At 42.9% G+C, this 16,592-nt stretch overlaps 1 protein-coding gene across 1 annotated transcript in view; it reads left to right on the top strand.

Annotated features, from left to right (window-relative positions):
- tmtc3 (transmembrane O-mannosyltransferase targeting cadherins 3) overlaps positions 1–12,928 on the top strand; it is a 35,450-nt gene extending 22,522 nt beyond the window's left edge. Inside the window, exons 8-14 of the mRNA XM_070973111.1 lie at positions 4,409–4,557; positions 4,917–5,037; positions 5,250–5,361; positions 7,767–7,870; positions 8,025–8,194; positions 8,559–8,785; positions 10,123–12,928. Of these exons, the coding sequence (XP_070829212.1) occupies positions 4,409–4,557; positions 4,917–5,037; positions 5,250–5,361; positions 7,767–7,870; positions 8,025–8,194; positions 8,559–8,785; positions 10,123–11,003 (1,764 nt within the window). The 3' untranslated portion in view covers positions 11,004–12,928. The remainder of the gene's footprint in view (positions 1–4,408; positions 4,558–4,916; positions 5,038–5,249; positions 5,362–7,766; positions 7,871–8,024; positions 8,195–8,558; positions 8,786–10,122) is intronic.
- The last annotated feature ends 3,664 nt before the right edge of the window (positions 12,929–16,592 follow it).

Below are 16,592 nucleotides of genomic sequence, written 5' to 3'. Positions count from 1 at the left end.
TCACATGGTTTTCCCATCTGATACGTACGTCAATCACTCCAACCAACTCAGATTGGGTTGACTCGTTTCATTGGTTTCATCCTTCAGTGGTTTTCTACCCATAACCAAATGAACAAGTGGTTCAGTCTAAGTTTATGTGGTTGTTCACTAGTCTCAACCACAAACATGAGCTGCTAAATAACGAAGCATAGAGGTTTTCATACTGTGTGGTATCTACCATTGCTTAGGTTCTCACTTCATTCTTGACATTCTGCTTTTCATTATCTTGTAACTAGTGCTATCAATCGATTAAAATATTTAATCGCGATTAATCTCATGAATGTCATAGTTAACTCGCGATTTATCACAAATTAATCACACATTTTTATTTATTCTAAATGTCTCTTGAATTATCATTTTAATACTCCTATCAACATGGAAAAGTGGATAGGCTTGCTTTGTGCAAATGTTTTTCATTGAAAACAAGAACGTGTAGTGTTTTATTTCACACTAACATTCTCACTTTGAGCAGTCATTCACATTTGAAGCAAAATCTCACACAGTTTAACACTGTTAATAAACAGATGACAAAAAAATAAATACTTGGTTACAAAAAAAGCCCCTTGAACAACCCTTTCTAAGGGATCAAAACACAGTGATCCAGAATAAAGTTACAAAGTGCACATCATTGTAAGGACTAGGACTCAGGCTATAGTGCAGTTAAAACATGGCTTAAACTTTCCTTTCTCAAGTTTCCTTTCAACATAATAGCATCCATATGCCTCTGTCGAAAGCCATCCATTGTCGCCTGGTTTTGACAAGGAGGCGGCGGAGAATTCACATTCACCGTGTGTTTGGCCATCAAGTGGTATTTCAGACTGGATGTGCTACGTTGATAATTCAGTTCACACCGACAATACACACAGATAACTTTGGTCTTGTCAGTCGACCCATCTGGCAACTTTTTGAAACTAAACTTTCCATTCAGAATCTTGTTCGCATCCATTTTGGCGTTTTGCACTTGACGTCCACACAAACAGGTAGCCTACACTTTTACAGTTAGCGAGTAGGCAAGACCAAACAAATGCGTGGGGCGTGCCTATTGTTTTGTTTCTGGTTTACAATCGGATCCTGTAGTTTTTCTTACGTTATAAGCAGTGGCTACAGCTTATAAAAAACTACAAGTTCACTAGGTCACAAAGAGCATTGATCTCGCGATTAAAAAAATGATGCCATTAAAATTGATTTGCGTTAACGCGTCAATAACGCAATATTTGTGACAGCACTACTTGTAACATAAGGCTCGTGACATATGCAACATCACTGTGTTGAGTCACTGACACAGAATCAGTATTGCAGAACATTATTTCCAGCTTTATCATAAAAATCCAAGAAGATATTATCGGCCAGCACAAGGGAAGAGAGATAAAGAATAAGCTACTCTGACTCTCTGGGGGAATGAATGAGTGGTGATGGTTCATTGTGGCACACAGAAACAAATTAGCATCTGTTGTGCAACAGGCCCGTGGCTCTCGCACCTCGAGGTCAGTAAACTTCCTCACAGTATTGCTCTTCGTCTCAGTTTAGAAAAGGGGACCACAAATCAACACAAAATAAGCTGAATTCTGACCTTTGCAGTGTTTACTCAGGTTTGCTAAGAGCATTTTGGAATATGTTGCATAACGATATCAGACCACATCAACCTACTTAGCTTCATTACCAGCTCTCTCACATGGACTGTGAGACACATTAAATAGTTTTAACAGTTGTCCACTGAAGAGCCCCTCAAGTGCCTTTTCGTACCTGTGCTGGCTGCACGAGGGCTACAACCAACCATTATTAGCGACTCATCAGCTTATTTTTTACTTGATTAATCATTTGATTGTTTAGTCTGCAAAATGTCTGTATATAGTAAGAAAAACAGATTTCTGCAAATTGCTTCTTTTTTCCTTACTGGAAACTGAATTTTTGACATTTTTGCCTAAAAACTGAAAATTGTTGCCAGTTAGCATCCTGTCAGTCGACCAGTCAGCCATAAATCAACTCATCCTAGTTAACACTGCAGTATCTTGTCAGACATTGTTCTGGGACATGAAAAAGCATTTTTTTTTGTCAGTGGTAAATACTTGGTTATTTTTGAAGAAGTCTTCTCGGACATTACGCAGTGGTGAGGACAACAGGAAAATAGTAATAATTAATGTCCTACATGGAAAGTATTTTTTTGTATATGTATGTTAATTATACTTGGGTCACTGCAGAAAAAACAAAATAAAAACTTAAATTCCACTATATAAACCTGGAATCTGTGTTTAATAGCTGACCTGTGTGGATGTGCAGCCGAATACAGAACATTCATTAGTCATCACTCAATGTAATGTGGGACTCATTGGTTCAGCTGCAAGTGTTTGATAAACTCAAAGGAAAGAATGTGACACTCAGCCAGCTGTGGACAACAAACACAACAGCCACACCGATGTTTGTGCAGAATCCCATGAACATTCAGTGACACCTGAATGACGTCATTGTAAGATTCAGGCATTAATGTAACACGCCTGAGTCACATTAACAGCTGTGTTTGGACATTTGGATATTTCGATAGATTTTGTTGTAGATGCAAAACGCAAACTGAGACATTTGTGCTCTCTGTAGTTTTCAATATGGATCAATTTCTGTACTGAAAGGTGGAGAAACTGCTCCACTCACTGTAAGAATAACTTTAATGACTTTATAAGACGTGGCTGCATCCATGGCCTGCACTGTGCAGCTTGTTAAGTTTCACTCTGTGACATTAAAATGGGCTGCATTTTGCTGTGAGTGCGCGTGCCTCACAGCAAGAAGGTCGCAGGTTCGATTCCTGGGTCAGGAACTTTGCATGTTCTTCCCGTGCATGCGTGGGTTCTCTCTGGGCACTCCGGCTTCCTCCCACAGACCAAAAACATCATTAGGTTGATTGGTGACTCTAAATTGCCCCAAGGTGTGAGTGTGAGTGTGAATGGTGTGTGTATGTGCCCTGCGATCGGCGGGCGACCGGTCCAGGGTGTACCCCGCCTCTCGCCCGTTGACAGCCGGGGGGGCTCCAGCCCCCCCGCGACCCCGAAAGGGATAAGCGGCATAGAAAATGGATGGATGGATGGATGGACATTAAAATACCAGCTGAGGAACAGAAGTATGTGGGCTAGGCTCAAAATGTTTGGGACTGATGCCACAATACGTGATTATGTGCACTGGTTCGTAGTTTGCGCTGCATAGCCTATTTTCACATGTTTGTTCAGCTCATGTTTCAAATTACACCCTCAGGTTTTATGCAACACCTTAATGACACCCTGTAGGTTTTTATGCTGAAGGACAGATTCTCCGTCTGAGTACTTGATGGTATAACATGTATTGTCAATGTTTTTTCACTGTAACTAAAAACAGAAGTTAAGCTCTCGTTGGGTTTGATTTGAGGTGAATTAAGGAAATTTCCTTGTGGGGAAATTTGTTGTGTGGTCTTAAACTACTGTATGACACCTATCATGGAGCAGTAAACAGACACCCAGGGACCAACCAAGTATCAGTAATGAAAAGATAAGTAATTATGTTCAGTACTCACCACTTCCACTTCCAGTGTCCCATATATCAACCATGTAACTCCCACAAGAAGACATTATTTAATAAGCAGATCACTGAATAAAACATGGTTTGTTACTTCATTAGGTTGCACCGATGCTATATATAAAAACCAGCAAACCCTCAGGCTCCCGCCTGTGCAGGAGGATGCACACATGGCATCAGATTTCTTCGCATTAGCTCATTTCATACATGCTGAGATGGACAGATCTGAGCCTGCTTGTAGCCCCTGCTTACATCTGATTTAACCACTGAAACAACATCCATTCATTTTGCCTGAGCAACCCAGATTCCACAAAAGTTGGGGCGTAGATAAAAACAGAATCGTGTTTATAGAAAGCAGCTTTACCAAGTCTTCCTGAGTCCATGTGTTAATCTCCTTCATCCAATCATGTGTTTACAAAGTGGTGAACCTCTCTCCATCCTTGTTTGTGAACGACTGAGCCTTTCCAGGATGACCCTTTCATACCCAATCATGATGCTATCACCTGTTACTAGTGAACCTGTGTGTTGTGGAGCGTTTCACATCTTTTCCATTCTTTGAAACGTGTTGCTGCATCAGATTCAGAATAAGCAGATATTTACAAAAATCTATTAAAATACATTGTCTTTGTACTGAGTAGATTTCAAACAGGATAAGCAAGTTTTCATATTCTGTATTATTTATGTTTTACAGAATTGGAATTGAAATGGTTCATCAGATTTTCAAAATAGTTTCCAGTTTATTTTCTTTTGATTGGCTAATTGTTTTAGCTGTAGTGGATCTGTGTTACACGTTAAAGCGTGATCTCTGAAGTCATGTTTTGTCTTTCTCCGTCAGGCCCTGTCTTTGATCGTCCTGCCTTTTATTCCTGCATCAAACCTCTTCTTCCCTGTGGGCTTTGTTGTGGCTGAGAGGGTCCTTTATGTGCCCAGCATGGGTTTCTGTGTTCTTGTCGCACATGGATTCAAGATTGTCTCACACAAAGAGTGAGTGCCAGTCCACAATTATGTTACTGCCTTGAATGTAATGAGACTGTGATCTGTCTGCTTTCCCCAAACAGTTGAAATGACTCACAGCGCTTTGCCTCAGGAAACAGGAATAACAGAACACACATTTCTGTTGTCTGCATGTTTTTCACTCCAGATGACTGTTACTATAATGTTCAGGGTCACTCCAAACGTAAATGGCTACAAGTTTGCTCTTTATTTTCCAAAATGAGGTGCAGACTTTATTGCATATGTGGCACAGTGCACTCTTCTCTGAGTGCGCTGTGCCCTTTAAGTATTTGGTATATTGCATAACCAAATCTATCTAATTTGAAACTCTTTAAATTTTCCTTTTGTAGACACTTGAAGAATATTTTCTGGTTGATAATCGGGGTGCTTTTAACTACACATGCAGTGAAAACTTTCAACAGGAACTGGGACTGGGAGTCAGAATACACTCTCTTCACCTCTGCCCTGAAGGTAAGACAGAAAGACAAGTAAGGCGGCGCTACCAGCGTTTCTTGGCCCGTCTTGCCACTGCATTCTGGCTCTCATGTTAGAACAAATTTTGATTAAAGGTGTGAATGATCAGTTTATTGACGCCTCTTTTCTTCATGATGATGATGAATCAGCCTTTTACCAAACAAAATGTAATTTTTCAGGCCTGTTTCTTAAATTGTCTGCCAAATCAGGTCAACAAGAACAATGCGAAGTTGTGGAATAATGTTGGCCACGCTCTAGAGAACCAAAATAATTATGTGAAGGCGCTGCAGTATTTTCTCCAGGCCACACGCGTCCAGCCAGGTAAGAAACTTAGATAAGGCATTCATAAATCACAACGGTATTTTGACACTTCATGAATAAAATGATGGTATCACAAGTGATGAAAAAGGTTCTGCCAGGGCTTGTCGTGTAATTTGCTAGCTGGGTTAAAGGGGATGTTGTGAGATCTCTCTAATGTTTTGTTTCCAGTGGGACTCGCAGTTTTATCACTCGTTACACAACCATGTTTTTGCTGTTAAACCAGTTCTTCATAAGAAACATGCAAGCAGGGTCATCAAACAGGAGCAAGACCAAATAACAGAAGCGCCTTGTAATCCAATGGCCCTGCTGTAAAACACTCATTTGGTTTTTGAGACTGTTGGGGGTGCAGATTTAACTTTAATCCATTAAGCAATACCCTTCTGCGTGCTTTTCAGTCTTTTTTCAGTCAGGGTCTGCTAGTGTTTGCCAGGTTTTCCTGTTTTTGTCACTTGTTTTCTTTTTTTTTTTAAGAATGCCTGCAGCGACTACTGTAAATCACACTTACAAAGGAGATGACTCATTTGCAGAGCTAAAGGATGCCAGCGCCGTGTGCGTTGCTGCGTCAGTCAGAAGCGCTGTCAATTTTGTAATTCAGTTTGGGAAATTACACTATATTGCCAAAAGTATTGGCTCACCTGCCTTGACTCGCATATGAATTTAAGTGACATCCCATTCTTAATCCATAGGGTTTAAAATGACATCGGTCCACCCTTTGCAGCTATAACAGCTTCAACTCTTGGGAAGGCTTTCCACAAGGTTCAGGAGAGTGTTTATGTTAATTGTTGACCATTCTTCCAGAAGTGCATTTTAGAGGTCACATTGGACAAGAAGGCCTGGCTCTCAGTCTCCGTTCTAATTCATTCCAAAGGTGTTCTATCGGGTTGAGGTCAGGACTCTGTGCAGGCCATTCAAGTTCATCCACACCAAACTCTCTCATCCCTGTCTTTATAGACCTTGCTTTGTGCATTGGTGCACAGTTGTGTTTGAACAGGAAGGGGCCATCCCCAAACTGTTCCCACAAAGTTGGGAGCATGGAATTGTCTAAAATCTCTTGGTATCCTGAAGCATTCAGTGTTCCTTTCACTTTAACTAAGGGGCCAAGCCCAGCTCCTGAAAAACAACCCCACACCATAATCCCCCCTCCACCAAACTTTACACTTGCTCTCTACACACTGTACTTGAGCTAATCTGAAGGCCATATGAAGTTTGGAGGTCTGTAGTGATTGACTCTGCAGAAAGTTGGCAACCTCTGTGCACATGGCCTACAACTTTGTTGCTGAGTTGCTGTTGTTCCTAATCACTTCCACTTTGTTATAATATCACTGACAGTTGACTGTGGAATATTTAGGAGCGAGGAAATTTCACGACTTGGCTTGTTGCACAGGTGGCATCCTATCACAGTACCATGCTGGAATTCACTGAGCTCCTGAGAGCGACCCATTCTTTCACCAATGTTTGTAGGAACAGTCTGCATGCCTTGGTGTTTGATTTTATACACCTGTGGCCATGGAGTGATTGGAACACCTGATTTCAATTATTTGGATGGGTGAGTGAATACATTTGGCAGTATAGTGTATATTTACGTAATATTACAAATTGTACTATCACCTCAAAATTGCAGGGGTATTGTAAAATGTCTCTGTTTGTGTTTTCACCCCCTGTTAATTAAGGCTTTGAGCCCTCGTTATTCTGACTGTATAAAGTGACTCCACTCTTGAAAAAGTTAATAGTACTAATAGTTTCCACCAATGCAGCTGCAAGTTTTTCTACAGTCCACAAGGGAATAAAAAGAAATTGGGGAGGAAAAGTGTAAAATAAGACATAAAACAAGACTGAATTAATCTCCACACGTGGTTAACAGTCAGCCTGTTATTTAATGAATCCATTAACTTTACTCTAAGAACTCATGACTGCAGGCACCTTACGAACCTACACTTAACTTATATTTAATTTAATGCACAAGACAGAGTTAATAAAGCCTCGTCCAGCATTTCTGTTTTGCTTCACAGCCTAGTTTTCAGGAAGCCTGTCATCTGCTGAGATATCAACACTTCTGCTGGTTCAGCACCCAAGATTGTTTCCCCAAGATAAACGATGTAAATACATTAACCTGATCAGGATTTCCTGCTATGCTAATCATCAGGCATCAGTTTATCCTGACTGGCCCCCTTTCAACACCTCACTTTCCTTTGTGGTTCCCAGAAGGATTTGTTTTCCTTCGAGTGCCCTCTAAACAAAGTTGCATTATTCTCTTAAATCCACCGTTAAGGTTTTTTATTTCTCTTTATACTTGATCATCAGCTTATGTGTGGGATGTAAAAGTAAAGTGAGGTGAAAAATGGACTCAGAGAACAGACTGATGCTGTTTCAGTGTGTCATTTTTTTACCACACAATGTTTCTGCAGATGACATTGGTGCTCACATGAATGTTGGACGAACCTACAAGAACTTGAACAGGTCCAAAGAAGCAGAAGATGCCTACCTGGTTGCCAAATCCCTAATGCCACAGGTACCTCACCATCTCAATCTACTCTCTTTTCGTTGAATTGTTACTACACAGCTACACTACGATTACACAGCCTGTCATCAGACACGTTCTTTTTAATTTACTGTATTCGTCAAACATTCCCAAAGCAATGACCGCTCTGTTGACCACTCATCAGGTCATCCCTGGTAAGAAGTATGCAACACGCGTGGCCCCTAACCACCTCAACGTTTACATAAACTTGGCCAATCTGATCCGGGCCAACGAGTCCAGGCTGGAGGAGGCCGATCAGCTCTACAGGCAAGCAATCAGCATGAGGCCAGACTTCAAACAAGCCTACATCAGCAGGCAAGACTTTCAACTTTGTACCTATCACATTTCAATCTTTAAACACATATATTGGCAGATCTGCAGCACTGTCAGAAAAAAAACAATTTTAGGCTTCTTATTTACTTTAATCTTAGCAAATGGTCACTCAGGAATAAAATCCAATTTCTAGCAATAACCAAATGTACCCTGCCATATAGGTCCACCTGCAACGGACCAATAATGACGTGATTTATTTCTGTCCGTATAGCTCTACAGTTTGGAGGGGAAGATCCAAAACCCTGAAAATGGCAGACAAATTCTCAAGCTTACATTTAGTTGAATATTTTATTGACTCCTGATTTCCATTTGTGTGCCTTTAACGTACTGAATTGTTTTGGCTCAGAGGGGAGCTGCTGCTGAAGATGAACAAGCTGACAGAAGCCCGGGACGCCTACCTCCGAGCCTTGGAGCTCGACCGCACCAACGCTGACTTGTGGTACAACCTGGCCATCGTCAACATAGAGATGAAGGACCCATCAGAAGCCCTGAAAAACTTCAACCACGCCCTGGAGCTCAGCCCACGCCACAAGCTGGCACTCTTCAACTCAGCACTTCTCATGCAGGAGTCTGGTGAGTGTGTAACCCCAGGAATTCATTTGATCATGGAAAGCACCACTTGGCATTAAGTCAGTTCTTTATGCCGATTGTATGAACAAAGGAAATAAATTGATGTGACCTGAAAGGCATAACCCGCTTCTTAAGATGGGTCACACACAACGGAGCCCACAGCCCACGGAGTTTAAGGGCCTATCATTTTTGGGATAAATTAGCATAAAAAGTCAAATTGTTATGTAACTTGTCAGTTTTCCTGTCAATCACATTATGTGCTAAATTAACCCGTTGCCACCATGCCCAACCCCGCCCCCCGTGTGTCAATGTGGTCACGCATCATGACTTTGATAGAGAGACAGGTGGAAGATTTCGGCCAAAAAAAAGTTCAAGAGTGGTGCTTCCAAAGGAAAATTGGCTCGTGACAAAGAACAGGGACAAAAATTTACTAAAGAGCATCCCGAAGCTCACAGGATTGTTTCAGTCTCACACAGATGACAGCGGAGCGCCGATGCCGGAGGTAACGGACACAGGAGAGGAACACAGAGGTGGGGCGGAGGAGGAGCGGCAGGCACACAAGCATCGGGGGGACGAGTTAGACGGTGCTTTTAGTAGTGACCCGAGCCTCTGGGGAAATGACTTTGACCGGCCCAAAGTACCCGCTTACTGGGCAAAAATGGGACCAACGGCTTGTCAAAATAAAAGCGCTGATATGTTTGCGTCAGAGCGCACATGTAAACAACAGAGACGTTTTTTTTTTTTTTCAAAAACATCGCATCAAACCCTATGACGCCAGCCAAGTTTCTGTCGGATCACGCCTCTTTAGCTCACTCACATTTAATAAGCAGGTATACTTAACAGCTGCATTGACTGAAGGTTTGGATGGTTTATTTTTGCTTTTCCATGCATGTGTCTTTCCAAGCCGTCTGAAAGTCCTTTGAACGTCTCCTAATTTGATCTTCAACAGCAGGTTACCGGGTCCATGCAGGTGTTAATGTGGGCAGAGATCCAACCATGGAAATTCTCTTGTCCTTATTCCTCACATACCTACTTCTCCTACTGACTCGAGTGTTCACCTGTGTTCAGGTTCCTCAGTCATACCAATCACCTCCAGCAGTTACAGAGGCGGTCTGCTTTTGGAGAAGTATCGAATCGATTATTAGACTCCTAACATTATTATTATTATTATTATTATTATTATTATTATTATTATTATTAACATTGTTATTAACCTTATTAGATTCCTAACATTAACCAAAACCCAGACTTTGAATATCTGCAGACTCTGTGGTTGAACATCAGTCGTGGATTCTAAAAATCAATGACGCCTCACATTATGTCTGTGCTTTCTCTGGCAGGTGAGCCAAAGTTCTGGCCGGAGGCCAACCGTCGTTTCCTGACCTATGTGGAGGAGGAGCCCGAAGATGCCAACGGCTATTTCAACCTCGGCATGCTGGCCATGGATGCCAATGAAAATGCGGCAGCTGAGAAGTGGATGCGTAAAGCCATCGGTTTGCAGGCCGGCTTCCGCAGCGCCCTGTTTAACCTGGCTCTGCTTTACTCTCAGTCCAAACGCGAGATAGATGCGCTGCCCGTGTTGGACGAGCTGCTGCGCCACCACCCCGAGCACATTAAGGGTCTAATCCTGAAAGGCGACATCCTCATGAATCACAAGAAGGACACACGTGGCGCCAAAGCCTGCTTTGAGCGCATTTTGCACATGGACCCCACCAATGTGCAAGGCAAGCACAACTTGTGCGTGGTCTACTTTGAGGAGCGCGACCTGCCACGGGCCGAGCGCTGCCTGGAGGAAACACTGGCCCTGGCACCGAACGAGGAGTATGTTCGTCGTCACTTGAGTATAGTACAAGGGAAAATAGCTGCCATGAGCGCAGCAGGGCATCCGCTGACTTCGGCGGAGGGAGCCACCGCATCGGACAAGGAGGAAAAGTCAAAGAGAGCTAACGAGGGGGCAGAGGAGGTGCTTACTGAGGGCCAGGAGGAAGGGAGGGGTGCAGATGCTGTTGGAATGGGGGCAGGGGATGAGAAGAATGTGCGGAAATCCTCTGCCGAAAGCCTTGGAGGCGTGGGCGTGGACCAATCAGAGTCTTTGGACAGCAGCCAGTCAGACAAGCGGACTAAGGGCAAGTCCACTAAAGAGATAAAAGATATAGAGGAAAAAAGGGCAGCTGCCTTGAAGAGACTAGAGGAGATTGAGCGCATATTAAGTGGTGATTGACACTGTTGTAATTTATAGCTGGACTACTTTTATAGAGCTCTTTAATGCTCACAGATAAGACTGCATTTCCCCTCTGAGAAATGTCTTTTCTTAATCAATTGCCATTTTACCACTTTGATTTATTGACATGTCTGCAGGCCGCTCTGCACGGTCATGATGTTTTAACACTTATCATGTAAAGAAGGGAAATCTGCACATGGAACTCATGTAACAATAAGCACAAAGCCAAGATGGGGTAATCTATTTCGGGCGTGTATGGCGGATGTAGATGCCAGCGTGTGTGCTTCATCTGAATGTGACTTCATATGTCGTAGATCTGCTGTAGTTATAAATATTTGTTTTGTTCCTCCATGTGTAGTCATTGTTTATCACTGGATTTTTTTGTCTTCACTAAGATCTGACTCACTCCTGTGTGGTATTGTTTTTAAAAACAGAATGATTGTATCAAGGACAATTAAAGGAAATGACGCCTTCCCCAGATTTCCTCAAGGCAGGATGATGTGTGCAGAGTTTACCGCTCAAAATAACTCAAACCATCCAGAGAGCAGAGTGACCACTCTACATCAACGCAGGCTCATGCTTGGCTGCAGCAGCGTCTTCTTGTCTTTATCGATCTCACTCGGCACTTCCTGCTGCCACACCATTGGCCCCTGTGCTCACAGCTGCCTTTGCCTCCCCCTCGCATCTCGCCCTTCCTTTAGGCACCGCAGCCTCATTAGAGATGAATGTTTTTCTTGCTTTTCTCAATAAACTACCCTGTTTGACCCGGGCAACACCCGTTTTATGTGACGATCAATGACGCCCACTCATCCTCAGCATCAGACTCCATTGTGTGTTCTTCATTTTCCAAAGTTCCCTCCACTTCACAGAGGGAGTCTTCACAGCACGTTTGCCGGAAATGGCTCTCCTTCACCTCGCTCCACAGTTATCATGTTGTCTTAGTTCACTGACACTGAAATATCATTGGGATGTCCGCTTCTGAGTATTTACAGCTGCCATCGCTTCGTCAGAAATACTCTGCATCTCTTTGTAGTTAGAATCAACATTTAAGATACACATTAAACCTTGAAAGGAAATCAGAAATGTACAAATTGTCACTACTATTCTTGGCTGCTTTCCAAGAAGTCGGCTGATTTCACAAATTCTCTGGGAGAAATAAGAGGCCGATGGCTGATCACCAGAAAACACTTTTGTTGCTGTGCAGATGGGCACAGCATAGCCTCAGAGGGACATGATTGGCATGAACTTAACACGAGCCGACCTGTGATTCCAAGCAAATTGATAGCAGGACTGTTTGAATGAGTTGCTTTCTTATGAGCTGGTGTTAATGGCTTCACAGCTCCCATGGCGTTCCTGTTTTGGCTTCACGGTGCAATAATTTGTTTCAGTGAAATGTCTCTGCTGGGTGCAATTGTTGAAAGTGGAAGTAGACTGTACTTACTGTAAGTTAGGAGCTCTGTGGTGGTACTAAGGAGCCTTGCTATGCATTGACCTTGTTTAGCCCTGAAATTCTATGTACATATATTTACAGTGTACTTGTATCCTGTGTTATTTATTTTTACATGCACTGCAAATGCTGTAGATGTTTTTGTTTACCACTGACAGTATGCTTTAAATTCACAGTGCATAATTTTGTCTCTAGGACTTTTCAGTCTGCGTGCGGTCACTTGTAAAACATGCCATCGATGTTTTTTCACTTTTAAACAACCCATGTCTAGAGTTAGACATGTATGAAATAGTCAATCAACTGTCAACTGCCCCAAAAAAGTAGGTCCAGCCTTGAATGAGGAAGCATCCGGTTTGCAATATTTAGTTCCACCTCATTTTGCTGCGTGGCTGATTTTTGTACGATTTAAGATTTTTTTTTATGCAATAGCCCTTGGTGGTGGGGGTCTAGGTTAATAAATAAAGTGAGATGAAAACTGAACCCTTCTGTTCTGCTGTGTGTGTGTTTGCAGCTCAGGCTGACATCTGCTCTCCTTCTGTTGCTCTGCTGCAGACATAACCGTGGTGAGGGACGTGCATCATTCAGCGTTTCATACCAGAGGCGCAGCGTTCCATCCCTAACAGGATGTTGAGCCCACAGCCAATCCAATTTGAAATCCCAAATTGAGTTCCAAATTGAAATCCAATGTTCGGAAGTATGCCGTCGTTATTCTATCAACTCAATTTTCAATGTAATGTCATTTACAAATACACTGCATCTACCGCCACGATCTGTCCCATGACATGGATCTCTAATCCCACACGGATACAAAAAAATGAAAGAGCTTTGCTTGTGACGATACATCTGCTCTACTAATAATAATAATAAACTTTATTTTTGAAGCACCTTTCATACAAGAATTGCCACCCAAAGTGCTTTACAACAGACCTCATGTGCAGGTGCTTCACATGAAAAGACAGAATGAACATGCTCACTTCTACTCGACTATGCTGCAGAGGAAGCTGGAGATGCAGAAGGAGTAAAATATATCTGGAGCAAAGGAATTTTTAATGGGTGAGTTCATCTAAATTGCATAAGAAGAAGAAAGAAACTTGTGCGGGTGTTGAGATTTCTGCTTCTCCATCACTGAGTAATCTGCAGAGAACATGTTGGAATTTTTTTTTTTTTTTAATAACTGTAGGGTCTATTCTTTAAGTAGAAAGCAGCTGCGAGCATAAGAGGGGCACCTTTTGTGTCATTTTGGTCATTTTAATAAAGTTACAGCCTGTCTCTTGTCATGGATTGGTTTGCAGTATTGAGTAGCAGGTGATGGGGGCACTTAAATTCCCTGTGCTGGGACAGAGCTGAAACACGGAGCAGCCAATATGAACACGGCGTCTGCGTCTTAATGTCCATCAAAATTTCAATGCATAAAAACTCTGGTAATTCCCTTCGAACAGTGTGGGAGTGAAGCATCACAGGAAATCAAAGGGAGAACTTCTCAACACTGTGAGGCGAGCCAGAGCCTGATCTGTCAGCATGACTGGAACAGAGTGTAACTGTCAAGCTGTCAGTCACAATGAGCCTTTCATGCGCCATGATGAGCTGTTCACCAGAACACTTTGCTTAAGGGCTTTTGCTGTCACATCTACCTGCTGTGCGGTTATCTTCTGAGGCTTTCCTGCAAGGAGACGGTATGTGAAAGGTTGCATTCAATGTAAGGCGCGCAGCATTCTGGGTCGGCTCTGTTTTTATCCACCTCTGTTTCTTTATTAATTTCTCAAAAACATATGAGAGGTCATTCGTGGCATTGGGAACGGGAAAGTGATTCCAACCACTGGGAGTGCCAGAGATATCAAACTGAGCCAAGTTTTTATCATCTATGGGCTTTAATCAGAGTTGCTGCTAAGCAATTTCCTGCAGACTGACAAATATTCCATTACGTTCCACATTTAAAACATGCATATGACCAAATCAGGAAATGACCTGTTTTACGGTTTACAGTATTTAAGGCTTCTTAGGCTGCGGGTGCATGCAAGTGTGCACCAGATGCCCTTTGTGCATCATCTTGAGCTGATGGCAAACCACACACACGATTCCCGCTTCGCCCCTGATGGCTGCCACCGCCGTCAGTGTGTGTGAATGGATGAGCACGGCATCACAGCTGGGCACGCTGGACAGGAAGCGCTCCTGGCGAGCAGGATTGAACCTTGCGTGGCATCCTCTGCCTCCAGCGTGTGAACGTGCACATTGATGCATGTTGTGATGCCTTTTGGGTGGTTGATAGACCGCCCTTTTGATCATTATTAGGATTTTTAGCCTGCAGCATGTAGTGCTGTTCAGACATACAGCACTAAATGCAGTCTGTCATTCACTCAACAACCAGAGCAGAAATGATGAAGGTGTTAAATATCATCCTGCTCTGAAGTAGACGATGTTGGAAGATTTTCAGTTACAAATGATATCTGATGTCTTGGGCAAAGGAGACGCCTCAGATTAAAATCAATAAATGATTGATTGAAAGGACAGTATTGAATCTTCCGATTGATGAGTGATGCCTGGAAATGAAGGATCACCCTCCCCTCTACTGACTACTTTCTGCATGCCCTTAGAAACACAACACAACCAAGATTAAATTAGTGGTTGTGCCTTGCAGCTCTTAAATTTGACAGTGTGAGCAAATGGCAGAATTTTCTGAGAGACAATAAACATGCCGTAGTTTATCTGCATTTTATTAATTGGGGAAAATATTTGTAGGAGATGTTATTTATAGTAGGTGGTTATATGGCTTTGAAGAACAGAACCATCAGCTTTGAGCCATTCAACAAGCACCAATAACTGCTGACATCATTTCAAGCTGCTCTCTTTGCTTTGCCTCAAATGAGAAGAATAAAAGTGGAAAAATGAGCTGCAGGTCAGGCATCGGACTGAATTAGAGCTCATGTCAGAGCTTCGCTGCTGCACTTTGTTGCCTCCTTTCACGACGGGCTCGTTCCTGCACAACACTGCTCTGCAGTGACTGAGTTGAGCACCGCTTCAGTAGAAATTGTTATGCCAAGCAGTTGAAGTAAGTAATGCTTTTATCAAATTAAAATTGTTAAAAACATCCTTTTATAATTCCCTTATTGATTACTGCCACATCCTAAACTCTCTTGCCCCACTGAAAACTCGGTCTGTTTCCTTTTCATCATCTGCTCCCTGGTACACTCCTGAACTCCAGACAATGAAAACCAAAGGACGCCAACTGGAACAGCTCTATAAAAAAACTGGACTCACAATACACATAAACATGTACAAAACCCACATTCTTCATTACAAAGACTCCATTGCACACAGTAAATCTGCTTATTACTCTGGTCTCATCACATCCAACGAAGGAAACACCAAATCACTTATTTCACTACTCAACAAGATCCTCCAGCCTCCCCACTCCTTACCCCCCCCACCTTTACTCTATTGACACCTGTAACTCCTTGATGCTATTCTTTAATGATAAAATCAACTCCATTCACCAGCACCTCTGTTCCCACCCTCCTTCTCTCTCCACACCTGAACCCTTCCTCTACAGTCAACCCTTTACCTCCTTTCAACTCCCAAGCGCCTCTGAAATATCTGACCTCATCCGCAAATCTAAGCCCTCCACATGCCTGCTGGACCCTATCCCCACAACCCTGGTCAAATCCTGCCTCTCCTCTCTGCTTCCCCTCATCTCTGCCATTATCCACTCTTCACTGTCCGCCGGTATTGTCCCCTCTGCCTTCAAAACTGCTGCTGTCACGCCAATTCTGAAAAAACCTGGTTCAGATCCCAACGACTTCAATAATCTCCGCCCTATCGCCAACTTACCTTTCATCTCCAAAATTCTTGAAAAATAGTCTCCTCCCAACTCCACGCACGTCTCACTCTGAACAGTTTGTATGAACCCTTCCAGTCTGGTTTCCGTCCACGTCACAGCACAGAAACTGCACTTATCAAAATTACCAATGATCTCCTCACTGCAGCTGACACCGGTTCACTCTCCATCCTCATCCTCCTCGACCTGAGTGCAGCCTTTGACACCATCTCACACCCCATCCTCCTCAGTAGACTCTCCTCAATTGGCATCACCCACACCCCCCTTCAATGGTTCCATTCCTACCTCACAGACCGCACTCAGTTCATAC

This window comes from Chaetodon trifascialis, chromosome 10 (assembly GCF_039877785.1).
Source record: "Chaetodon trifascialis isolate fChaTrf1 chromosome 10, fChaTrf1.hap1, whole genome shotgun sequence".
Taxonomy (NCBI): Eukaryota; Metazoa; Chordata; class Actinopteri; order Chaetodontiformes; family Chaetodontidae; genus Chaetodon; species Chaetodon trifascialis.
This window is presented reverse-complemented; position numbering and strand designations above follow the sequence as displayed.